We start from the raw sequence: 23,862 nt of genomic DNA, 5'->3' as shown, positions 1-23,862 counted from the left end.
AATAGAAGCCTTCATAAAAAAGGGAAAATATCCAAAAACAAATCTGTTCAAACCTCCTCGTTGACATTTTAATGGCTGAAAAGGACAGAATGCTAAAGTTAGCATGAGTTTGCTTGCTCTGCAGTTGCTGGTGTAAAAGGTGTGTGTGTCCTTGTGTTTTATCACCTGCCTTTTAAAATAACACCACAGCTGTCCAACCTTGAGAGTCGGGGGGCATCACGTGCGCTTATTACCCCTCTATCACCTGCAGTGCATGTGGCAGCACCGCCGCTTTCACAGCGACTTTAACGCCGACTTCTCTTCAGATCTTTATCAATCCATTTCCTCCCAGCATCCAGCCATACAGCCTGATGTATGGAGGCATTGTAACGGTCTGTTAAGAGTCCGCGAGCGCGCTCAAAATGCAATAAAAACACGCACGGGAACACAAATGTTGTGACAGGGTGCACACACCGTCGGGCTTCTTTTAAAGCGAACCACCTGCAGTGGTCGAACAACAGAGGGTCGATACTAATTTCCTCAGAGTGCACAAATCTTTACCGACTTGCCTAGAAAAAGCCCAAACCCTATTACAGCGAGGCCCCCGGCCCGCGCCGTGCGCGCTAAGACTCAAAGACGTGCATTAATGCACTCCTGGAGCAGGCAGAAACACTCCGAGCCGGGCTGAGACGGACAGGACAATGGCAGCCTGTTCAATAAGGCTTTGTCTCAGTGATTGCCAGCACCGCGGCGCTCTCATCCCAAATCATTCGCCCTCCCTGCTGCTGAGCGCCCCACGGAAACAGACAGAGCAAAGTTATTGGCAGCCTTTTGTGCTTCTTCTTCTGCGGCATTGAACCGGCGCGCAGCGGGGAACTCCCGTCTTCCTCCCCAAGTGACGGTTGTCAGCAGCGTCTTCGATCAGACGGCCATTATTTTAGCTCTATGGGCCCAAAAAGGTCACCGCAATCATCTCCCGTCCGTGAAAACAGACGATGTTACTGTCATTAAAGGGTTGGGCTGCGGGGTAATAACGCCCCGGGCAAAATAAAAGAACACCAGGCCAGATATTTCTGCAGGAGAAATAAAACACAGTGCCCTCCATCATGTTTGGGAAGAAGTTGTTTCAGACATTTCAGCTCCATCATGGAGACGTTACAACCCCTTTTTATCCCCATTTCAGGCTCCATAATGTCTGGGACAGGCGGCTTCCAGGTGTGTTTCACTGCCTCATCAGTGCAGGGAGAAGATTCTGTAGCTGTCATGTTTGTTATGCTGTTTTTCACACATGCAGCTAAAGAAATGGGAACAAATCTTAATTCCAGTCTGAAACCCACAAAGAGCTTCTAGATTATTCATTTCTGGTGGCATAAAACAGTTTAATCATTTCATTTATATTCATTGTTCCATAATTAGTCATTAGATTATATCTTATATTCATTTTTTAAGCTTTAAATTTAATCTTATTTACTTTTTATTGATGTTGAATAACATATTATTCTTATTATTATCTGTTTTTTTCCTACTTTTAGACGTGATAATGTTCATTTTTTTGGGATTGGGATTTTTTTTAAACTGGATTTCACATATTAATTTGACTCTTTTGGTAACTGAAAGCAGTTTTAACGTAAATGTACAAAAAAGTTGAAACTATGAAGCTGTTTTTCACAGATGCAGCTAAAGAAATGGGAACAAATGAAGTGTCTCTGTGACAGGCTGCTGGGAACAAAGTGCCTAAAGATCCAGTTTAAAACGGCTTCTTTGCTAAGTTGGACACAACTCTGGTTCATCCCTTGAGTTAGGAGCCTTTTTCCTGCCTGAATGGTTCATAGCTCAGAGTTAAGTGGCTTAACAAAGAAAAACTGGACTGAAAATGAAGAAAAAAGCAGAAAATGTCCAAAGAAAAGTGATGAAAAACTATTGCTGAAGATCACTTAAGCTGCTTGGATGCAAAATATAAAGAAATAAGAGGCGTCTCATGACCAAAATGCTTCAAAAACCACATAAAATACTTAATATGGCTGTCACAATCATACACATGTAGTTGGATATTAATTGCTATACAAGAAATTATAATTAAATGTCTGTTTCTGTTCATTTTAGGCCACTATTTGAGTAAATGAATGTAAAAAAAAAAAATAATAATAATAATTTTTTGTTGTTCGTCTGACTCCAAATCTGAGGGAATTTTATTCCTGTTTCCTGATATAAAGTCCTGTTTTTCACTTTCACTGGAGGTTAAAGTTAAGTTAAGGTTAAAGGTTAAAGGTTAGAAAGAAAGTCTGGCTGCTTGGAAGGAAAACAGAAAGAAACGAGGCTGATCAGGACGTTTCTGTACGGCACATTTCAGTCATCATTTCATTTCACCGTGACTCAGACTGTGTGTATATTAGGCAAGGCATCTTTATTTATATAGCGCATTTCATACCACAGGCAACTCAATGTGCGTTACATAAAGACAAGGCCTTTAAAAGAACAGCATAAAGCAGCATAAAAACAAGCAATTTAAAGAGAAATTAAAGCAATCAAAGAAGAGGGGAATAAGAAAAATATAAACTCAACCATAAGCACACGGAAAGAGAAATGTTTTTAACCTGGATTTAAAAGTGCTTCCAGTTGGGGCTGATTTCAGTTCTGCTGGTAGTTTGTTCCAGTTGTGTGCAGCATAACAGCTAAAAGCTGCTTCACCGGGTCCAGTTTGAACTCTGGGCTCCACTATCTGACCTGAGTCAGCAGATCTTAGAGCTCTGCTGGGTTTATACTCTGCTAGCATGTCATTCATGTATTCTGGACCTAAACCGTTCTGTGATTTGTAGACGAGCAGCAGAACTTTAAAATCTGTTCTGTGTCTGACCGGGAGCCAATGTAAAGACCTGAGAACTGGGGTGATGTGATGTGATCTCTTTGTTCTGGTTAAAACTCGGGCTGCAGCATTCTGAATGAGCTGCAGCTGTTTGAGACTCTTTTGGGGGAGTCCAGTCAGAAGACCGTTAGCATTAGCATGTAGCATGAATCAGCTTCTCCTGATCTGTTTGGGACATGAAACCCTTCATTCTGGATATGTTCTTAAGTTGATAAAAGGCTGATTTGGTGACTGATTTGATATGATAGTTGAAGGTCAGGTCTGAGTCTATCAGCACGCCGAGGTTCCGGACTTGGTCTTTAGTTTCTAGAGACAGTGACTCAAGATGTTTACTGACAGCAAACCTCTTCTCTTTGTTGCCAAACACAATGACCTCAGTTTTTTCTTGATTTAACTGAAGGATATTTAGGTTCATCCACTTTTTGACTTGCTCTAAGCAGTCGCACAATGACTCTATAGGACTGCAGTCATCTGGAGACAGTGCCAGATATATCTGTGTGTCATCTGCATAGCTGTGGTAGTTGACTTTAGAGTTCTTCAGAATTTGACCCAGAGGCAGCATGTATAGAGTGAACAGAAGGGGTCCAAGAACTGACCCCTGAGAAACTCCACATGTCATAGCCACTCGATCAGATTGATTACTTCCAATGGTCACAAAATAACTCCGCTCCTCCAAGTAGGACCTGAACCATTCTAGGACTGTCCCGCTGAGTCCTGCCCAGGTTTCCAACCTGTTCAGCAGTATACTGTGATCCACAGTGTCAAATGCAGCACTGAGATCCAACAATACCAGAACTGACACCTTGCCTGAGTCAGTGTTCAACCTTATATGTCATTTAACACTTTAATAAGAGCCGTTTCTGTACTGTGGTGAGGTCGGAAGCCTGACTGAAATTTGTCAAGGAGTCCACTGGAGTTCAAGAAGTTACTGAGTTGATTAAAAAACACTTTCTCAACAATCTTGGCTATAAAAGGAAGATTTGAGATGGGTCTGTAGTTGGTTAAAATGGAAGCATCCAATGTTGTCTTTTTTAGGAGTGGCTTGATGGCAGCTACTTTTAAGGGTTTAGGAAACGTGCCTGATTGAAGTGAGTAGTTTATTATTTGCTGCAAATCTGTTTGGATAGAGCTTACAATAGTTTTAAAGAAGTCAGATGGCATTGTGTCAAGACAGGATGTCGATGGTTTAAGATGCTGGACTGTTTCTTCTATGGTTTTTTGGTCAACTGTATTGAATTCTGACATCATAGTTGATTGATTCCTAGGTGGTTTTAAGGTTTGCGTCATTTTATTATTTTGCTGATTTATGTTGATATTTAGCCTTATAGATTTGATTTTTTCATTGAAAAAACAAGCAAATTCATTGCATTTTTCTGTGGAACAGAGTTCTGAAACTATCTGTTTTGGGGGGGTTGTCAGCTTATTAACCATAGCAAACAGAGCACGAGTGTTGTTGATGATCTTATTAATCATTTCAGATAAGTGTTGCTGTCTAGCCCGGAGTAACCCGTGGTTAAAATTACAAAGACTTTGTTTGTAGAGGTCATGGTGAATTTGAAGTTTAGTTTTTCTCCATTTACGCTCTGCTTTCCTGCATTCTGTTTTCAAAGCCTTTACCATCATAGTGTTCCTCCATGGTGTTCGCTTTCTGCTCAAGACCATCTTATTTTTAACAGGTGCAACAGTATCCATGACATTTGAGATTTTCAAGTTAAAGTTATCTAAGAGTTCATCAACTGTCTCTGCACTCGCAGTTGATGACAGCTATAACTTCCATAAACTTAGCACTGGTATTCTCATTTATGTACCTTTTTCTAACAGACACACGGGTTAGCTGAATGTTTGGAGTTAACTGTAAGTCAGAGAACACACAGAAATGATCAGAGAGCACCAAGTCCTTGATATCAACAGAAGAAATGTCAACACCTTTAGAGATAAGCAGATCCAGTGTGTGGCCTCGAGTATGTGTGGGTCCATTCACATGTTGAAGGAGGCCAAAAGTGTCAAGTAGAGAGCAGAGTTCTTTGGCATTAGTGTCCATGTTATTGTCCATGTGAATGTTAAAATCCCCAGTTTTTGTTTTTTTTTTAAATCTTCTCAACATGTAAAAAATCTGGGTGTTCTTTTTGACTCTGAGCTGGATTTTATCCAACATATTAGAAATGTAACAAAGACAGGATTTTATCATCTTAAAAATATTGCCAGAGTCCGTCCATTTCTCTCTTTTGCCAGCACGGAGGTGCTGATGCATGCTTTTATTTCTAGTAGAATAGATTATTGTAATGCCCTGCTCTCTGGTCTTCCCAAAAAAAGTATTCATTACCTACAATTAATACAGAATTCAGCTGCACGTGTGCTGACCAAGACCAGAGGGCGGGAACACATTACACCAGTTTTGAAAACGCTGCATTGGCTCCCCGTGCGTTTCAGGGTTGATTTTAAGGTTCTTTTAGTTGTTTATAAATGTCTTAATGGTCTTGGGCCTTCTTATCTATCTGATCTGCTTTTAAATTATGAGCCCTCGCGGACCCTGAGGTCCTCTGGTACCGGCCTTTTAGTTGTTCCTAAGGTTCGAACAAAAACTTATGGTGAGACGTCGTTCCACTATTATGGACCTCGTCTGTGGAACAGCCTGCCAGAGAACCTCAGGGGTGCAGAGACTGTTGAAGTTTTTAAAAAGAGGCTCAAGACCTACCTTTTTAGTTTAGCTTACAGCTGAATTTTATTTCATTTATTTATTTATTTATTATTTTTATATATTATTATTTTTTGTTAAATTATTTTACTATATACTTATTTATCCAGTGTTTTTCCTCATGGGGATCTTCCACACCGGAGACTATGCCCGCTCGGTCTGTGGGGTCATTATTGTGGGGACCGCCCTGGTTCGAGGTGGCTGGGGGATCCTGCACTGCAGCCCTGGCTGTGGTGTGGATGCCGGCCTGCCCTGATCTGGGCGGTTCCCCGTGGTGGTGGCCTCTGTGGTCATTGGTGGGCTGGCTCCCGGTGTGGACAGATCCCCAAGATACCGTTTCCTCGCTTCAGCGTCAAGCCAGATTTTAATGTTGCTTTTAATGTTGATTGTTGTTGATTGTTGTTGATATTGCTCATGTTGGGGGTGGTGGGGGGGTAGTATGTGTGCAGTGTGGTTGTCGGTGTGATGTTGTGTGTGAGTTTATGAACTGAATTGATTTTATTACTGATTTTATTATGTAAAGCACTTTGTGTTGCTTTTTTCTTTAGTATGAAAGGTGCTATATAAATAAAGTTTGATTTGATTTGATTTGATTTGTTATGATAAAAACGTTATAGTCAGTGCAGATAACTGACAGCAGTTCAGCAAACTCAGCAAAGAAAGTTCCTGGGTATCTTGGTGGTCTATAAATGATTAGGAACATAACTTTTGGATCCCCCTTTACTAAAAAACAGAGATATTCAAACGAGCTAAAATCACCAAGTAAAATTTCTTTGCACTGAAAGACTGATTTAAAAATGGCGGCAACTCCCCCGCCCTTCTTACCACTTCCACACTTATTGATAAAACTGAAATTTGTTGGTGCTGCCTCATTGAGAATGGTATCACAGCTACATTCAGTCAGCTATGTTTCACTAAGAAATAAAAAGTCTAGATTATAGGTCATGATCATGTCATTTACTAAGAGGGATTTGTTGGCTAGTGATCTGATATTGAGTAGGGCTAATCTCGTGGAGACAACAGGTGATACTGGTGTGTTTCGGGGTTGACACACTATATTCAATAGATTGGTAGATTTAACTGAACCTTTTTTATTTCCCACCAGTTTGACCACTTTTCTGTTACCTGCCATCACAGGGATTGAAAAGGCTGTCTGAACTCCACAGGGCCCTGACTTTATCTGGGGAAGAGCATTCTTGATATCAGTATTACAGCCTGGACCCGGCACATATCAGTCAGACTCACAGATATGATTCAGAGGAGGTGGGGGGGCTTGATGACTTTGGTTTGAGGGTTGTTTCCAACGTGATGGACGTGGTGGAATGGGAGGGGCTGGATGAGGTGGGATGTTAAGGGGGAAGAATATGGGATTTCGGCGTGGTGTCAATTGTATTCCAATATTGAGAAAGCTCTTCATCCTGTCCGGGAAATCCAGAAGTGAGGAGTCCAGACTGAGTGGAGAGAGCTGGGGGCTGGGTGGGGTCCGGGGGGGCGAAGGCTGGGGGTTTCCCACTGGGGCTGGGGGAGACTCCGCCTGTTGGGCTGCCGGGGCTGGTGAAGACTCCGCCTGTTGGGCTGCCGGGGCTGGTGAAGACTCCGCCTGTTGGGCTGCCGGGGCTGGTGAAGACTCCGCCTGTTGGGCTGTTGGGGCTGGTGAAGACTCCTTATCCTGGGGTGAGGATGAAGACGTTGCAGGTTCTTTCTGGATCTGCTGTCCTCCATGGTCAGTCCTTGTCTCAGCGCCCTCACCAGAGCATTGTCCTATCTGTCGTTTTGGATCGTTTTGTCCTGTCTTGTCCTTGATAGGGGCTGCTGGTGTGTGACGCAGAGAGTAAAAAATGTTGGAGCTTAGCAACTGAACTCCAGACTTGTTAAGGTGAAATCCATCTGCCTTAAAGAGGTGCCTGCGTCCCCAAAAGATATTGAAATTGTCAATAAAGTTCATTGAATGAGCAGCACACATGTCTTTGAGCCATCTGTTTAGCAACATCAGTCTGCTGAATCTCTCGTCTCCTTTCCAAACTGTTGGTAGAGGTCCACTGAAAAACACCTCTGTACTTGTGCATCGAACTTTGTTTACCAGGTCCATAAAGTCTTGTTTTAATACCTCCGATTGTTGCTTCACAACATCAAGGGCTCCTGTGTGTATGATGAGAGATTTCAGTGTCGGATGCTCAGCAACAATGTCCAGGATCTTCTTTGAGATATCAGACAACATGTCGTTACTAAAACAGAGTATTTTGGTCTTTTTCTTGCTGCAAAAACGTTTTATCTCATTCACAGCTCCGTCACCCACTATCAGAGTTTGAGGCCCAGTGGTTAGCTCCTTCTGTGGCCTTTTAGCATATAATTTAGCCTCATACCTTTCTCCGGTTTTGGGAGATGAGCGTTCTTTTGGAGAGTCAGGATTTTGAGAAAGTGGAGCAAATCTTTCAAGTTCTCTAGCAGAATTCCTGTGTCTTGTGGCAATTTGCTCCTGGTTTTGGTGGTGGTCTCAGTCCAGCGTTGCTTTTTCTTTGGTATCGGGGTAGAGACATTCCTGTGTGATAGTGCAGGCCACTCGGAGTCATTGTGGGTCTCCAGGTGTTGGGTTCTGCCTGATAACCGTCTTCCCACATCTGAGGGAGGCGATTTGTAGTGTTTTGGCTTAGCACCAAGGGAGTTCCAGGGAGGACTGGTTGAATATTTTCCATTTACACCAGGCTCCTGCCGTGTCCCGGTGGTGCCGGTTAGCTTCCTGTTAGCCGGCTCCCTTTCAGTGTTTTGGGATACTGGCAGAGTAGTTTCATTCCCATATTGTCCATTTATCTCCACGTTCACTTCAAGCCAATACATTTTTGTTTCCAGTATTGCTATCTTCTGGAGTAGCTTGTGGTAATCGTCAGTGGAAAAGGGAGGCATCTTGCTGCTAATTAGCTTCAGCCAAAAGCAGGAAGCTGCAACGGAATTTCCACACGACAGTTTCCAGATGACTTTTTGATAAAAATGATTTAAAAAAGTCTTGGTTCACTTAAAAGAAAAATAATAAAATTATATCCAAGATTTGTGGAAAGAAATAAAATGATTTAAAATCAAATAAAGTAATAAGCAGCATGAGGAAGCAGAGACACGTCTGCACTCTTCATTATAATTAATGAACGGCCGTGCCTCAACACTCCAGCTTCCATCCCAACAACCTACATTCACCAAACCTACTTTTCATCCTTTTACTGGCTGTGGCCCAATAATTCCCTCTATCTGCTTCCCATGGTGAGATTAAACCAATGAAAACCTCCTTTTGTGACATTCTCTCTGACTTACATGATCAATGAACGCATGCACCCCGTTTCAGAATCAATAAGAGGTCCAAAATGTCCAGCAGTTTGTGGAAATAAGCGTTTCTAAAGTCTTCTACTTTAAAAACATATGAAACCAAACTGAACAGCTCATTGGGGAGAGTTGGAACCTAAGCAGTCATATAATTATATTAATAACCAGAATTAATTAATTAATTAATTAATTAATAATAACCGGGTTAGCTTTACTGTTTACAGTCGTAGCAAACAAACAAAGAAACAGATGAAAAATGTCAGAACCAACGGTGGGAAATGAAGACGCAGACGAGGCCTCATACTGAAAGCATGTTTACCTTACAAAGAGTGAGAAACAGCAGCTACATTATGTGTCTTCTGTGTCAACCAAAACAAACGCACATTTCAGCAGAAACTCAACATCTAACTTGAGGAAACATGTAGCGCTAAGTTTCCTAAACTCGTTTTTTTCCCCATGGATAGGTGAATGTTTGTTTTTTAGGTTACATATGGGTTACATATGTTTTAAACATTTCCTAAGTCTCTTTTATTTTTTACTGAAGTTCTTGAATTTACCTGGATTATTTTAATTTAAGCTATTTTGTAATTAATGAATTAATTTTAATTTATTTTATCAATTGGATGAACTCTAATTTGCCTAAAGATGATTATTTAGTATTTTTGTCTGTCTGATTGAATGCTTGTGTTAACAAATAAATCAGATGTTACTCAACAGTTACTCAGTACTCGAGTAGTTTTTTCACCGAACACTTTTTTACTCTTACTCAAGTAATCGAAACCGCATACTACATAATTCCATACTGCATACTCATCGATCAGACAGTATGCAGAGCGTTTACCCACAATGCATTTCGCTCCTGCCCGAGCCGAAATCAGCCGGCCTGAAGCTGATTTCCCTTAAGCTCTAAACTCTGTAAACTTTAGCAACATTTGAAACATTTTCAGGTGAGAAAGTAGTCGTTTAGATCCCCAACGTGTTGAAAACCTGACAAAATACCGGCTGTTTACAATTTTGTTCCCACGAATTTGGCGCTACTAAAGCTAGCCGCAGTGAGCAACGCACTTCCTGTTATTTTCACAAAATAAAATACCCGTTGCCTTTTATCATAGGGAAAGCCATTACCATACAATTGGTGCTTTTGTTTTGAAAACAGGAAGTGAACCTACCCTCGTTGTAGCTAGCTTGAAACTGCCGTTTTGACAGGAAATGACGATCGGCGACGTCACGTTACGTTGCATCTTGGGTAGTTTGAGTATGAGTAGTAACCTCATGATGCATACCCAACATTTAGGAGAATCTAGTACGCATCCGGGAACTTCTCGCTTACTCAAACTCGCATACTAACTCAAAAAGTTAGTGGGAGTAGTAGGAGAAGTATGCGGTTTGGAACACAGCCAGAGTCAAAGATATTTCATCAAGACCTGAAGAAACTGTGTCAGCTTGAGAAACAAGGGCAGAACAAACGCCTCTGGGAAGCAAAGCAACTGTGAGCCTGGAAGTTTTAAATGTGCAGAAACACGGGGCCGACACGAACACTCTTCAGACTTCTTCAGACCGACGATGCTGCGAGAGTCGTATGGGCAACATGAGCCAATGACAGACGGCCTGACTGACAGCAAGACAAACTCTCCTCTGGGTAGAAATGAAGTCACGCCAGAGCGGTGACAGATGAGCAGAGAGGAGGCAGCAGCCAGAACAGCGGCTCTTTATTTCAGACTAACGTGGGCTGAGTCTGGAGCTGGAAAGCTGTGCTTCAGCTGCACATCAAAGGGGTAAAAACAGGGGGAAAACAGGGGAAAAACGGGGAAAACAGGGGGAAAATAGGGGGAAAAACTGGGAAAACAGGGGTAAAACAGGGGAAAACAGGGGAAAAACTGGGAAAACGGGGAAAACAGGGGGAAAACAGGGGAAAAACCGGGGTAAAAACAGGGGTAAAAATAGGGGGAAAAACTGGGAAAACGGGGAAAACAGGGGGAAAATAGGGGGAAAACAGGTGAAAAACTGGGAAAACAGGGGGAAAACAGGGGAAAAACGGGGAAAACAGGGGGAAAAATAGGGGGAAAACAGGGGGAAAACGGGGAAAACAGGGGGAAAACAGGTGAAAAACTGGGAAAACAGGGGTAAAAATAGGGGGAAAACAGGGGGAAAACGGGGAAAACAGGGGGAAAATAGGGGGAAAACAGGTGAAAAACTGGGAAAACAGGGGGAAAACAGGGGAAAAACGGGGAAAACAGGGGGAAAAATAGGGGGAAAACAGGGGGAAAACGGGGAAAACAGGGGGAAAAATAGGGGTAAAACCGGGGTAAAAACAGGGGAAAAATAGGGGTAAAACCGGGGTAAAAACAGGGGTAAAAATAGGGGTCCACGATCTGACGATATAAAATCGTGACTGGCGAGGAAGAGTGGAGAATCGCAGGCGATCTACCAAATTAGAGAAACCGTATAGATCGCCTTTGCCAATCAGCGCAATGATTTTATTTTTTTTTTTAATGCTGGTTTCCGCCGATGCGGCAGACGTAGGGCGTCCTTAACCTAACCGACCAATCATAGCGAACTGTGCGTCGTGACACTTTCTTACACGCCTCCATGTTGTGTTTGTAAAAACTTAGAAAGCGCATGGACAGCCATGGCTGAAAGCCAAGCCGACGAGCTGGTGAAGAAGAGGAAATCCGCCTCTGTAATTTGGAATTGGTTCGGGTTTTCTTCTACCCTAACCCACTGCTGCTGGTCCACATCAGGAATGGGAACAGCAGCAGCGGCACCATCCACAGCACATCCATAGCGGCGCACGGGAGAAACTCACGGCCAGCAGCAGCACTCTCGGGTCGGATGAGGAAACCGCTAGCTCGTAAGCTAACTACGGTGCAAGAGAAAAGGGATGCAGCGCGACCGTGACAAACATTACACAGCTGGAAAGTATTCCTTTAGGGCGCTCTGGTGATGGCAGTGCGTGACTGTGGCTGCAGTAAATGAACATGCAACGTTGCTCATCTGTTGCTAAATGGCATCATGAGGTGGAGTCCAGTCGTCATCAGTGGTTCGTTTTTCTATTTCCGGTTGCTTCACTCTCACTGTGTCAGATGTCATTAATTAGATCATTATTTTTCATCTTGAATTGGCTTACAGTTGAATTACAATGTGTTTATTGCCAAATTCTTTCTTTTACTCCTTAGCTCTTCTGTGGTTCAGCATGTCGACTTAACTCTACTGTAATTGGTCTTTTTTTTTTTTTTGGATGGAAGATCATGATAAAAAATCGAAATCGTGATTTTATGCAAAAAAATCGTGATACAACATTTTTTCCATATCGCCCACCCCTAGGTAAAAACATTCACCTCTATTAAGATCAGATTCTGCAGGTAAAATTGCAATAATAAGGCGACTTGACTTTGACTTGCCCAAGAAAAAAATAGTTGGGACTTGCACATGTGTGATTTGGTCCCATCTCTGGTGCCTAATATACCAAGAATCTGGCTAAAAATGCTCTAAAAGCTGTAATATTTCCAATGATTCTGCCCCGAAGATGTTCTCCTGGAACAAACTTTTCAAGATTCAAGATTCAAGATAGTTTTCTTTGTCACATACACAATCATACACAGTACAATGTGCAGTGAAATTCTTCCTTGTCCTGCTACCAATAAAAAGATAATTCAGATTAAATATGAATAAAAATGAATAGAAAATATAAAATAAGAAAACTTTGAGCCCTGGTGGATCCTCCTTTCATCCCCACTCCCGTCACTACTTTGACTGTAAATAAAGGTTTGAATTCAAACTTAAAAAGACACAACTTGAAGCTTTTCTTGCGTAAAATGAGCTGCTCTTCCACAGAAACTCACAAAGCCGCAGGAACTGTTGCGCTTTGAAGCTGATACGATGACACATTTTTTTGAGTGAATCCACTGGGATCACAACAGTTAATCGCACCAGCCTGCAGGCCCGCACCAACATGACCTCGCATGGCCTCCTTCAGTGAACTTCAGCGTAAGCAGGAAGGTTTTGTATAAACAAAGACCTGCCGGCTGAGGGCGTTTTCATGCCACACTCACACAATCCTGAATGATAATTACCTGAAAGTCTCTGAAGTCGTGCTGTGACAACAGCTCATGGCGTCTATGTCAAAATAAAGAAGGCAATTCTTTACTTTTCTACCCTTCAGGGTGAGCCGGCGTTCCTTTTCCAGCAGGGTAACGGTGCAATAACGTACGCCGTCACTTCATTTGGGCTGAAAAAGAGTTTCCAGACCTGATGTATTAACTCGATGTTTCATATAAAGTTTGTGGGAACCGGACTGGGACAGCATCTCAGTCAGGCTGAGGTCTGGACTCTGACTGGACCGTTGAACACCTCGATTCTTCTCTTCTTCACACATTCTGCTGTAGATCTGCTGCTGCGTTTGGGATCATTAGCTGCTTTCGGACAGAGTAGTTATAGGAACGCAGTTATCAGAACTGTCCTACTCGAATTTCGTTCTGATAACTGTCCTTCTGTTTCAGTCTGCATTCGCACATGAGTCGGGACCTGATAGGGACTGATGCGCCGCGCAGCCGTCTGCTTCAGTGACGTGTTAGCCGTTAGCCGTTAGCCGTTTAGCGCCACATTCAAACACAAAACAAAACCCGTAAAAGTAATTAGAGAAGAAAAAACACCACCAAGAAGCTAATATGGAGAGCGGGGAGGCCACCGTGTTCATGGTCTGCATGATGGTGATATTAATCATGGACGATCGCATCAGGCGTCTAATATCGAGGCTGGAAGAGCTCACAGAGAGAGTCAGGAGATACTTTTTCATTTCATGAAGGAAGAAAGGAGAGCAGAGCGCTGCTGACAAATGAGACCAGTGTAAGTTTAACTTATTAAACACCCGCCGGTTCTGTCTGTGTGGTATGATGAAACATTTCAGCCGTGATAGCATGACATGGGGCGTAGCTACCGACCACCACACACCTCCGTCAGATCGTTCTATAGAACCATGAAAAGACCCGACCTCGGAGAAGGAGCTAAATAGTTATAGGAACTAAGGGAGAAAGCCCCGAGTTCCTGTATGTCCGAACACGGGAGAAAACGGCCCCGCGGATTAAAAGGTTATTAGAACTGCCAAAGGTTCCTACAGTCCGAAAGCGGCTAAAGTCCTGTTGATGAGCCAGTTTCAGCCCAGCTTCAGCTGTCGGACAGACGGCCTCACATCTGACTGTAGAACACTTTAAAACATACACACAAATAAATTTGGCCCCAAAATTGAGCCCTGAGGTTTCCCACAAGTGATTTGTTGCCTTAGAGAAGGATCCACCTGTTAAATAGGAGCTAAAACATGACAGCTGGAATGCATTCATGTCACAAAAATACCAACAGCAGAACAACTTGTCTTGCACTGTTGTGATATATGAATAATTAGCCGTCCAGTGCTGTTACTGGTTTGAGGCTCGCTTTAGATATCCATCCTCAACTAAATTCATCTCCTTGGCCCATCTGATTTTCAGGAATAAAGTGTTTCTTTTCCTTGGGGATCGGTCAGCAGTGGTCTTGGTATCCAGAGGAGTTCATGGTGGACTCAGTGGCTGCGAGGTGCCCAGGTCCTGTGGCTGCAGAACCAGCCCAGATCATCAGCCCTCCACCACCGTGCTTGACAGCTGGTGTGAGGTGTTTGTGCTGATATGCTGTGTTTGGTTTCCTCCAAACGTGCTGCTGTGCATTATGAGCAAACATCTCCACTTTGGTCTGGTCTGTCCAAAGGACATTGTTCCAGAAGTCTTGTGGTTTGTTCAGCTGCAGCTTTGCAAACCTAAGCTGTGCTGCCATGTTCTTTTTAGAGAGAAGAGGCTTTCTCCTGCAGCCCTTCCACACAAGCCATACCTGTTCAGTCTGTTTCTAACTGTGCTGCCATGACCTTTAACCTTTAACATGCTAACTGAGGCCCGCAGAGTCTGAGATGTAGCTCTAATAACTCTGTTTTAAAAGAGTTATTCAAACCTTGTGATAATCACATAATAGTGTATAAATTAGCAACAGATATCATGTGTTGTTCAGGTTGTATTTATCATGCCCCGACACACAAAAAACAATTAAAAGACGGTGAACTTCCACATGACTTCTTGATGACTAAACTATTGAGTAATAAATCAATGTCTGTCTCATTGAGTTACAGGATGGACTTCTAAACAGCATGGAGCCATTATTATCACCTTAACACCTTTCTCTGAGCCCCTTCTTACACTCGGTTTGATGAAGTTTTCCCTGTTTACAGGATGAAGTTAGAGCACAAGAACCTGTCAGAGAAGCTGATTGTTTTGGTAAAAACACTAGTTTTCCAAAACTAGGCCAACAGTTGTCAGGTAATCTTGTTGTATGGTCTATTAGTTATGTCATCACAGAAGAAAAGGTTATGTTCTGACATTGGGAACATGGGAACATACCCATCCCTGCACAGACATAGCAGGAAAATGCATACAATGCTAGCTAAAACGCCATCTGTGCTCCATATAAACATTTTTTTAACAACACACTTGTCACTTATTTGAAATATTAGACGGTATTTGAAGAAAAACAGGTGGCGAGCTGTGCTCGGATCAATAATGGTGACTGGGTCTTGAGGCCATTCACCGGTGGCTTCGCCACAACATGTAGGTGGTAAAAAGCTAAAGTGCATCAGGGAGCGATTTCCCCTGCCTGTACCGTTCTGTATACAGTATGTGTGTCGGGCATGTGTGCTTTTGTGCGACGCAGCGGGCAGAGTTGGTTGCGTATCGATCCCAGCGGATACCTCCAGCTCTCAAATCGATCAGCGAAATCTCAAGCCAAGCTCTTGCCTCAGATCCCTGAAGAATGAGAGCATTTAACCGAATTAGCCGAAGAAGAAAGCTAAGAGGATGAGTTCTGTGACGGGCTGCGTCGCCGTTCACAAAACTATTACATAAGAACGACTTCAAGCATCTGTTTGGCCTCAGAATCTTCTTTTCTTGCCTCGACTTCTCCGTTTTTAATGATAATTTATTAAATAATTTGACTCACTGTAAATAAAACAAGGCCACACCAATCAGAGTCTTTCCAGATAGAGCTGGCAGTGTGCAAAGCTGATCAATAAAATCCTTCTGGAAGGTTTTTTGTGTATTTCTTTAAAATCAGTTCCATTTTATTGTAGCTTTCAGACTCCCAACTCCTTTAAAAATGGAACTGATCTTTCCGTAACTTGTCAGAGTCCCATTAAATTTCAGTCACCCCTTCCTTGCCATCTTGGAAAGTGAACGTATAAAAAGAGGAACAATCGGCTTCGGCTGATGTCTAACGTCCGTTTTAAAAAGTCTCAAACCTCAATAAGAGTGCAAAAAAAGCCTAATAAACAAATATGAAATTAAGTTTATAAGATCCTTTATGAGGCAAGACAAACCTGTCGACATAAGCTAGCCATGGTGCGGATAAAACACTATCTTTACTGCCTACTCTCCCATCCATTAGCTACATCTGAATGTCTCTCATCTGACTGCGTGATAAGTGTCTTATAATGTCTTATCTCTTAATTCACAACTCTGTAAAGACAGAGATGAGGAGCCACAGAAAATTGTGGCTTGGGCCTTTAAGCCCAAGAAAAGCGTAGCAACATAAATATTGTTGGGGATGTGTGGAGTTAAGCGTCCCATCATGACAACCCTGGAAAGTCCCGGCCCAAACAAGCCCCTGGTGGCAACATTTGAATACAAAAACAACCCTTATTGCAGATTTTTTTGCACTGATTTCCATTAGGTACTCTAATTTTTCAGTTTAGTGACCCTTTGTTCTCCCCATCCTACAGGGCAGAACTTAAGTTTCATGCCAACCATCGTTTTTTATATTTTGCCTCCAAGCAGCCAGACTTTCCTGTAATTTCTTAAAGTGGTTTTGAGCAATAGTCCTCCAGGCTTTCTGAAGGTCTTCCAAACTATTTCTTTGAACATTGGCTGCTTTTTCATTCATTTTCTGTCCAGTCCTTGAATCTGACCATCCTCATAATTATATATTCAGTTTCTTTTTCTTATTTTTTGGAGCACAAAGTTAACAACACCTTCATTGTTCTTAGCTGATTAGTAGCTAGCTGTTTTCCTTTGAGGTTGCAGGTGTTCAGTCAAGGGAAAAACGGCTAATGTGGCTCTTCGTATTGGTTGTATTACCACATTAATAAAGGTTTACCAGCCTTATTTTACCCATCATGTGCATTGGAGTTTCACCAAAGAGCATCCATATTTTTGTTTTTAATCATTCGCTGTCTGCTCTGTCTTCCTCTGTTAAATCATGGAAAACATAACTGTCGTATTAGCAAAACAATGTAGCTAAAGACACGGTCTTATATAGTGTAAAACAATCCACTGTACCTACTGTACGAAGGTCCAGCTGGCTAAGATTTATGAGGGTCTACCTCCAACTTCTGATAGGTGTCAGTAATCTCCTACAAATTGTTTGCATATGTTCTGTCTTTGCTCTATTAAATCAAAATGTGTATTTATACAGTAGCTAACAAACTGGTTAACCAGATATGCTAAATGTAAGCTAGCTAGCACCATTTCATTAAAGAGGCTAACTTATCATGGTGCTAGCTACCTCAAATCTACATTTATATTTTAAATGGGACTTTTTTTGGGGGGGGGGGGGTTCTTTGTAAGGTATATTTTACTCAACAGTTGTGTTTTTGTTGTTCAATGAAAGAACCAAGCATTAATAAAGTTCTACCCACAAATAAATCTGTGTCATGGTTTTTAATTATCCGTTTATGACAAAACAAATTGTTTATATCTAGGACTGGGCGAGTTAACTCGTTATTATTCGCGTTACCTCGCTGATTATTTAACGCCGATAAATATTTTATCGCGCAGATTATTTTTTTTTTAATTATTATTATTTGTTTTAATTTTTTTTATTTATTTTATTATTGTAAAAGTGTGTTGCTCACAGGCTTTTATTCTGTAAAAGTCTGCTGCTCACAGGCTTTTATTTTGTAAAAGTCTGCTGCTCACAGGCTTTTATTTTGTAAAAGTCTGCTGCTCACAGGCTTTTATTTTGTAAAAGTCTGTTGCTCACAGGCTTTTATTCTGTAAAAGTCTGCTGCTCACAGGCTTTTATTATTGTAAAAGTCTGCTGCTGTGGAACAGGAAAAGAAAGTAATCGGCGGATCCACCAAACCTGGAGAAGGGTACGGAACTTTTACTCGGCCATTTTCATTTTAAAGTTCTTCCAGACGGCGGAGTCGACAGAACCAAAGTCATCTGTAAACACTGCCAAGTTGAATTGTCTTCTCAGCGTAGTAGTTCCAGTCTAAAATATCACTTAAAGGCAAAACACACAACTGATAGCAGCAAGTCATTCAAGGAAACAGACAGTGGAGCGAGGCTTCTACATAAAAACTACAGAAAGATGCTGATGTTAAAAGTGTGTTTGCACAACAAATGTTATGGCACTTTCATTCATATGGCAGCACATTTAAAATAAAGCTAAATGCTAAAAGCTATGCGCTACTTTTGGATTCATTTTTGGATTCTGCGCACAAATGTGATTAATCGTGATTAATCAGGGAAATCATGTGATTAATTAGATTAAACATTTTAATCGTTGCCCAGCCCTATTTATATCTATGTTTGTATATGAAACAGTTCCTTTAAATTATGCAAAATATCCTGTTAATTCTGATTAATTCCCTATGTAAAGTTTCAGAGCATTTGCTGTAAAATCTACCGGGAATTTTCCGCCCCTTTGCGACCTTTTAGAGAATCCCATCAACGTTAAAAAAAAAGGCTGAGAATTGAGAAGTTTCCACACCTCTGTGAAATATAAAAAAAAACAATTATGGGAGCTCAAAGCTTTTGCACATATGATCCGTAATGAGTCGTGAATATAGCGACCAATCATTCACGTTCCCTCTTAAGCCGTTTCTAACACACACAGAGGGAAACTTTAACGTAACCATGGTGATATTCTGCGCTGCCCACTGTGTCCACTTACAGAAACTATAAAAACATATACAAACACACAAGAAAAGACCCATCAGCCCCCACCTGGCCGTAACCATGGCGTTCGGAGCCACAACGGGTTCACATGTTCTGCTGGAAGATGGCATGATCTCTCCGTTACTACGGAGACGGTGCACGAAACCTCCCGGAGATACAGTAGATACAGTAAGTAGAGAGTTTCTGGCCTCTCCGACGCAACATCACGCAAACTTAAACTCTGAGGAGGCAATCAGAGCCTTTTTTTTCCCCCACACAATCATCTGATTGCAATTATTTGCACTGAAATCATTCTGCATACTCATTTGAAATGCTCTCAATCACCCTTCTAAAAATAGCTGGATGAACAGAAAGGCAAAGCCACACAACCGTAATTATTTCAACACCGTTGCGGGTTCGACTGACGCCCTTTTAATGACATCTTGGCACGCGAAAAAACAAGAAAAACAAAAAGCTTTCTCTCCATTGTTATCAAACTGTTATTAGGCTACTAATAGTGGCAAGAAATGAGCAGAGAAAGAACAATGAAACTGTTCAGCGTAGTTATTTGTACAATTAAATGGTTGTCACAGCCATAGACGCCTTAATTAGAGCCGAGATGGCTTTCTCACATTTTTGGCTCAATTTAATGCAAAGAAATCAGGCGTTTTTTCCACTTTTTTTCCAATATTTTCATCTTTACTTCATTGGCAATCAATTATTCCCCCAAATTATGACATCAGTTAATATGCCATTCTGTTCACCAAACAGTATACTCATTCCATAGAAAAATTTAAAAAAATCCAACCAAAATCATTGGATCTGTGATGGTTTCAGTTGGCGATAGTTGTTGACTGATGCCAATGAAGTAAAGATGAAAATATTGGAAAAAAGTGAAAAAACGCCTGATTTCTTTGCATTAAATTGAGCCAAAATCGTGTAGAAATGTATTTTAAGAGTTAGAATTTCATTATTAGCTTTTTATTATTAATAATTTTCATTAGCTAACCGTGAGCAGGGTTGTGAAAGCACAACCAGGGATAACTCGACACCAAACACTTAAACAACTAAAAGAAAGACAATAAAATATGACGACTCGGCCCGGGCTCCATCAGAACAACGGTGGGTAACAGAAGCCGCACGAAACCACGAAATTCAATGCTCGACTCGCCTCCTACAACGTAGCACATCGAGCTTCACACTTCCTTCTGCTATTCATATTAGTCGGGGAGCCAAAGTCTCAAAAGCTTAATAAAATGGGTTGAACCTGACGTGGTCTGCCATTCTTTTTATTTGTGTTTTTTATGTTCACTTTGACCCTAAGAAGCAAAAATCAGAGGGTCTGCTCTGCCGGAAACATCGCGAAAAAAAAATTGTAGCCATTACATTTTTCCACAAATCCTCAGTGGGTTGTGTAAGCTGTCGATAAATGCCTTCCAGATGCACAGAACACATGTGGAGACAACATCCAATTAAATTATAACTCTTAAAATACATTTCTACATGATTTTGGCTCAATTTAATGCAAAGAAATCATCATATTTACTTCATTGGCAATCAATTATTCTCCCAAATTATGACATCAGTCAATATGCCGTTCTGTTCACCAAACAGTATACTCATTCCATAGAAAAAATTAGAAAAATCCAACCAAAATCATTGGATCTGTGATGGTTTCAGTTGGCGATAGTTGTTGACTGATGCCAATGAAGTAAAGATGAAAATATTGGAAAAAAGTGAAAAAACGCCTGATTTCTTTGCATTAAATTGAGCCAAAATCATGTAGAAATGTAATTATTGGATTAATAGAAATTCATAGATTTCTATGAATCTATGATTGGATTCATAGAAATAAATAACGAGGAAAAAGCTGATGTGACATCCTGGAGGGAGGCGCTGGTGAACGTTGTGGGAATGTTATTGTGGGCAGCTAAATGACACGAAACATGAAGGAAGCAGCACGAAAGACTGTTTACTGATAACATAGGTCATTAATGTTTCCACTATAAAAAAGAGACGCCTTCTTTCCCAAGTGATTCGTTGCATTTAAGTCATTTTCAGACTTTTTGAAGAAGAAACTGCCCGAATTTGTCAATATCGGGAAGTTCGTGAAAATTGTTCCGATGACAAAATATGAAAAGGGTTGGTTTAAAGGTGCTTTTTGTCGAAAAAAATGTTTAAAAACAACATAATTCAAGAAAACTGCCATCAATTATTAGCTGTTAGTTATCAGAATTAGAAGACCTACCAACAACGTATGGTGCAGCTGAACATACAACTTCTTCGAGATATTTCGAAGACAGAACGTATTTTACTATAATGCCACTTTTTTACCAAATCTGAAAAAATATAAATGGCTGAATAAATAAGTCTATATGATAATAAATAGTACCAAATTTATATAAAAACAATAATTTAATATGTGAAATAAAAAAAAATTGCTTTATTTTAAGATGTGTTGACGTTACTATTTTTCCATTCAGTTTTAAATTTGAGTCGTTAATATATTTAGTTTCTTCCTTTGTTAATTTGTTATTCCTGTAATCATTTATGCATTATTTTCGTAAACATTGTATAGATCTATTTATTCCCTCTAAATTATTTATCTAATTTTGATTTCATCACGTTTTTTCAACAGATTTTTTTAAAGTAAGTGACACGAAGGGAGAGAAAATAGTGCCAAGCGATTGTGAGGTCTGACTTTTTCCTGGAGAACCATTTTGTGATGCAAATGTATTACTCTGTTGAACGCATATTGTTTTGAGAAGCAAAAGGCTTTATTTTTTAAACCCCAGCCAACTACACTCTCAGAAACAGGGGTACAGTACGAGTCCTTTTGTGTCCCCTGAGGTACAATCTATACTAATGTACCCCCAGGGTTAATTATTGGACCTAAATGTACATATGTGTACCTTTTTTTCTACATGCTGGGGTACAATAGACAGTCTGTGTTGGGCTACTTCAGTATAAGGGTACAAAACTATACCTTCTGAGGGTACTGCCCCAGGGACAAGGGCAGCAGGGGGTAAGAAGATGTTCAGAAATGATGCTGCTGATATGGGATGTTACACAGCTTCATGTTTAAAAGAGGCGAACTGTCCCTTTAACAATCATCCCTCCACAACCAGCAGAACCAACAGAAACAACAACTTTCAGTTTCAATTTCAAAGCCTGAAATGAGGTCCACTTTTTTAAAGTTAAGCCGTTCCTAACTCAGCTTTTCCTTAAAAAGTCTGTTTCTAATTTCTAATTCGAATAACTGCCCTACAGCTGGATTTACATACAGTTTCCCAGCACACCTCTGCAGACAGTTTACCCCCACAGGTGTGACATTACGCGGTGTCAGCTGTTTTAAGCATTTACAGGTGAGTTCATGCCAAAGGAATTCATTTCCATGAACAGCCGAGCCTCTGATGAGGCGGGGGGACACCAACCTGTAGCCCGCTGAGGGTCACCGCACTGCCGCTGTTTACCAGCCTGCAGTGCGCGGAGGAATCCCCCCCACACCCCCTCCAACAAGCCTGATTCCCCTGCCACTGATTCCACGCAGCAACACTTCCACATGCGGCATCTTTAAGCACAATAATGTGTCCAAAAACAAGCGCAAGCAGGAGCAGAAAAGGCGTACATGTCCGCGGAAACGTGTCCGCGCAGCGGCGCGTTGCTGCGGACTCCACGCTGCATTTCTCCCCCTGAACAGGAAGTTCAGCAGCTGTAATCCTTTGTTTCATGGTCGCCTCTGTCTAAGTTTTACGCATTAACACGTTTCACAGACACTGAGGTCGGGTGAAAGTGTTAAAGCGGAGTCTGGCTGCTCGGCTGAAGCGTAAACGTGACATTTACGCGTGAGAAATGAGAAATGTCTCCGCTGAGATCCAGCAGAAACTTGCTGAGAGTTGGAGAGCAGCTGGAGTCCGCGGCGCGGTGCTCCCCCCGGAGCCCTGCGGGACCACAGCGGGACCAAAGCGGGCTAAACACGCAGCATTCCTACCTGCAGGACACCGTGATCTCCACTTTGGTGGCCGGGATGGCCGGGTTGAGCGGGTCGAAGTCGCCTATGGACGCCATGTTTAGGAAACTGTTGTTCATGGTGCCGGTTGCTTTGGCTTTTTTGTTATTATGGCAGGAATGTCCTCTCCTCGCGCACTCTAAGTCCGGCCCCCTTTTTCTCTTTTTTACAGCGAGCAAGGCGGGAGGAAGCGGAGCGCCTCCCCGGCGAGAAGTGGAGCAAAGGTGCCGCGGAGGCGCGAGAGGAGCGGGCTGAGATGTGATGTCACCGCGCTGCATCCATCCCTCCATCTTCCCTCCATCTCCCCTCTTTCTTCCATCTCTCCCCCCTCCCCCTCCCTTCTATCTCTCCCTGCTCTCTCCATCTCTCCCTCCTCTCTCCCCTCCCTTCTATCTCTCCATCTCTCCCTCCTCTCTCCCCTCCCTTCTATCTCTCCATCTCTCCCTCCCCTCTTCCTTCCATCTCTCCCTCCTCTCTCCCCTCCCTTCTATCTCTCCATCTCTCCCTCCCCTCTTCCTTCTATCTCTCCATCTCCCCCCCTCCCCTCTATCTCTCCATCTCTCCCTCCCCTCTTCCTTCCATCTCTCCCTCCCCTCTTCCTTCATCCCTCCCTCCCCTCTTCCTTCCATCCCTCCCTCCTCTCTCCATCTCCCCCCCTCCCTTCTATCTCTCCATCTCTTCCTCCCCTCTTCCTTCCATCTCTCCCTCCCCTCTTCCTTCCATCTCTCCCTCCTCTCTCCATCTCTCCCCTCTTCCTTCCATCTCTCCCTCCCCTCTTCCTTCCATCTCTCCCCTCTTCCTTCCATCTCTCCCTCCCCTCTTCCTTCCATCTCTCCCTCCCCTCTTCCTTCCATCCCTCCCCTCTTCCTTCCATCCCTCCCCTCTTCCTTCCATCTCTCCCTCCCCTCTTCCTTCCATCTCTCCCTCCCCTCTTCCTTCCACCTCTCCCTCCCCTCTTCCTTCTCTCTCCATCTCCCCCTCTTCCTTCCATCTCTCCATCTCTCCCTCCCCTCTTCCTTCCATCTCTCCCTCCTCTCTCCATCTCTCCCTCCCCTCT

The 23,862-nt window shown here is 42.3% G+C and overlaps 1 protein-coding gene across 1 annotated transcript in view; it reads right to left on the bottom strand.

Moving 5' to 3' along the window:
- The window catches only part of LOC142385116 (copine-8), a 139,831-nt gene extending 116,818 nt beyond the window's left edge, over positions 1 to 23,013 (bottom strand). The window contains exon 1 of the mRNA XM_075471302.1: positions 22,788 to 23,013. Coding sequence (XP_075327417.1) covers positions 22,788 to 22,885 — 98 coding nt within the window. The 5' untranslated portion in view covers positions 22,886 to 23,013. The remainder of the gene's footprint in view (positions 1 to 22,787) is intronic.
- Between the last annotated feature and the right edge of the window lie 849 nt (positions 23,014 to 23,862).

Source organism: Odontesthes bonariensis, chromosome 8, assembly GCF_027942865.1.
Source record: "Odontesthes bonariensis isolate fOdoBon6 chromosome 8, fOdoBon6.hap1, whole genome shotgun sequence".
Classification (NCBI taxonomy): Eukaryota; Metazoa; Chordata; class Actinopteri; order Atheriniformes; family Atherinopsidae; genus Odontesthes; species Odontesthes bonariensis.
The sequence above is the reverse complement of the archived record's forward strand: the minus strand, read 5'-3'. Positions and strand labels throughout refer to the sequence as shown.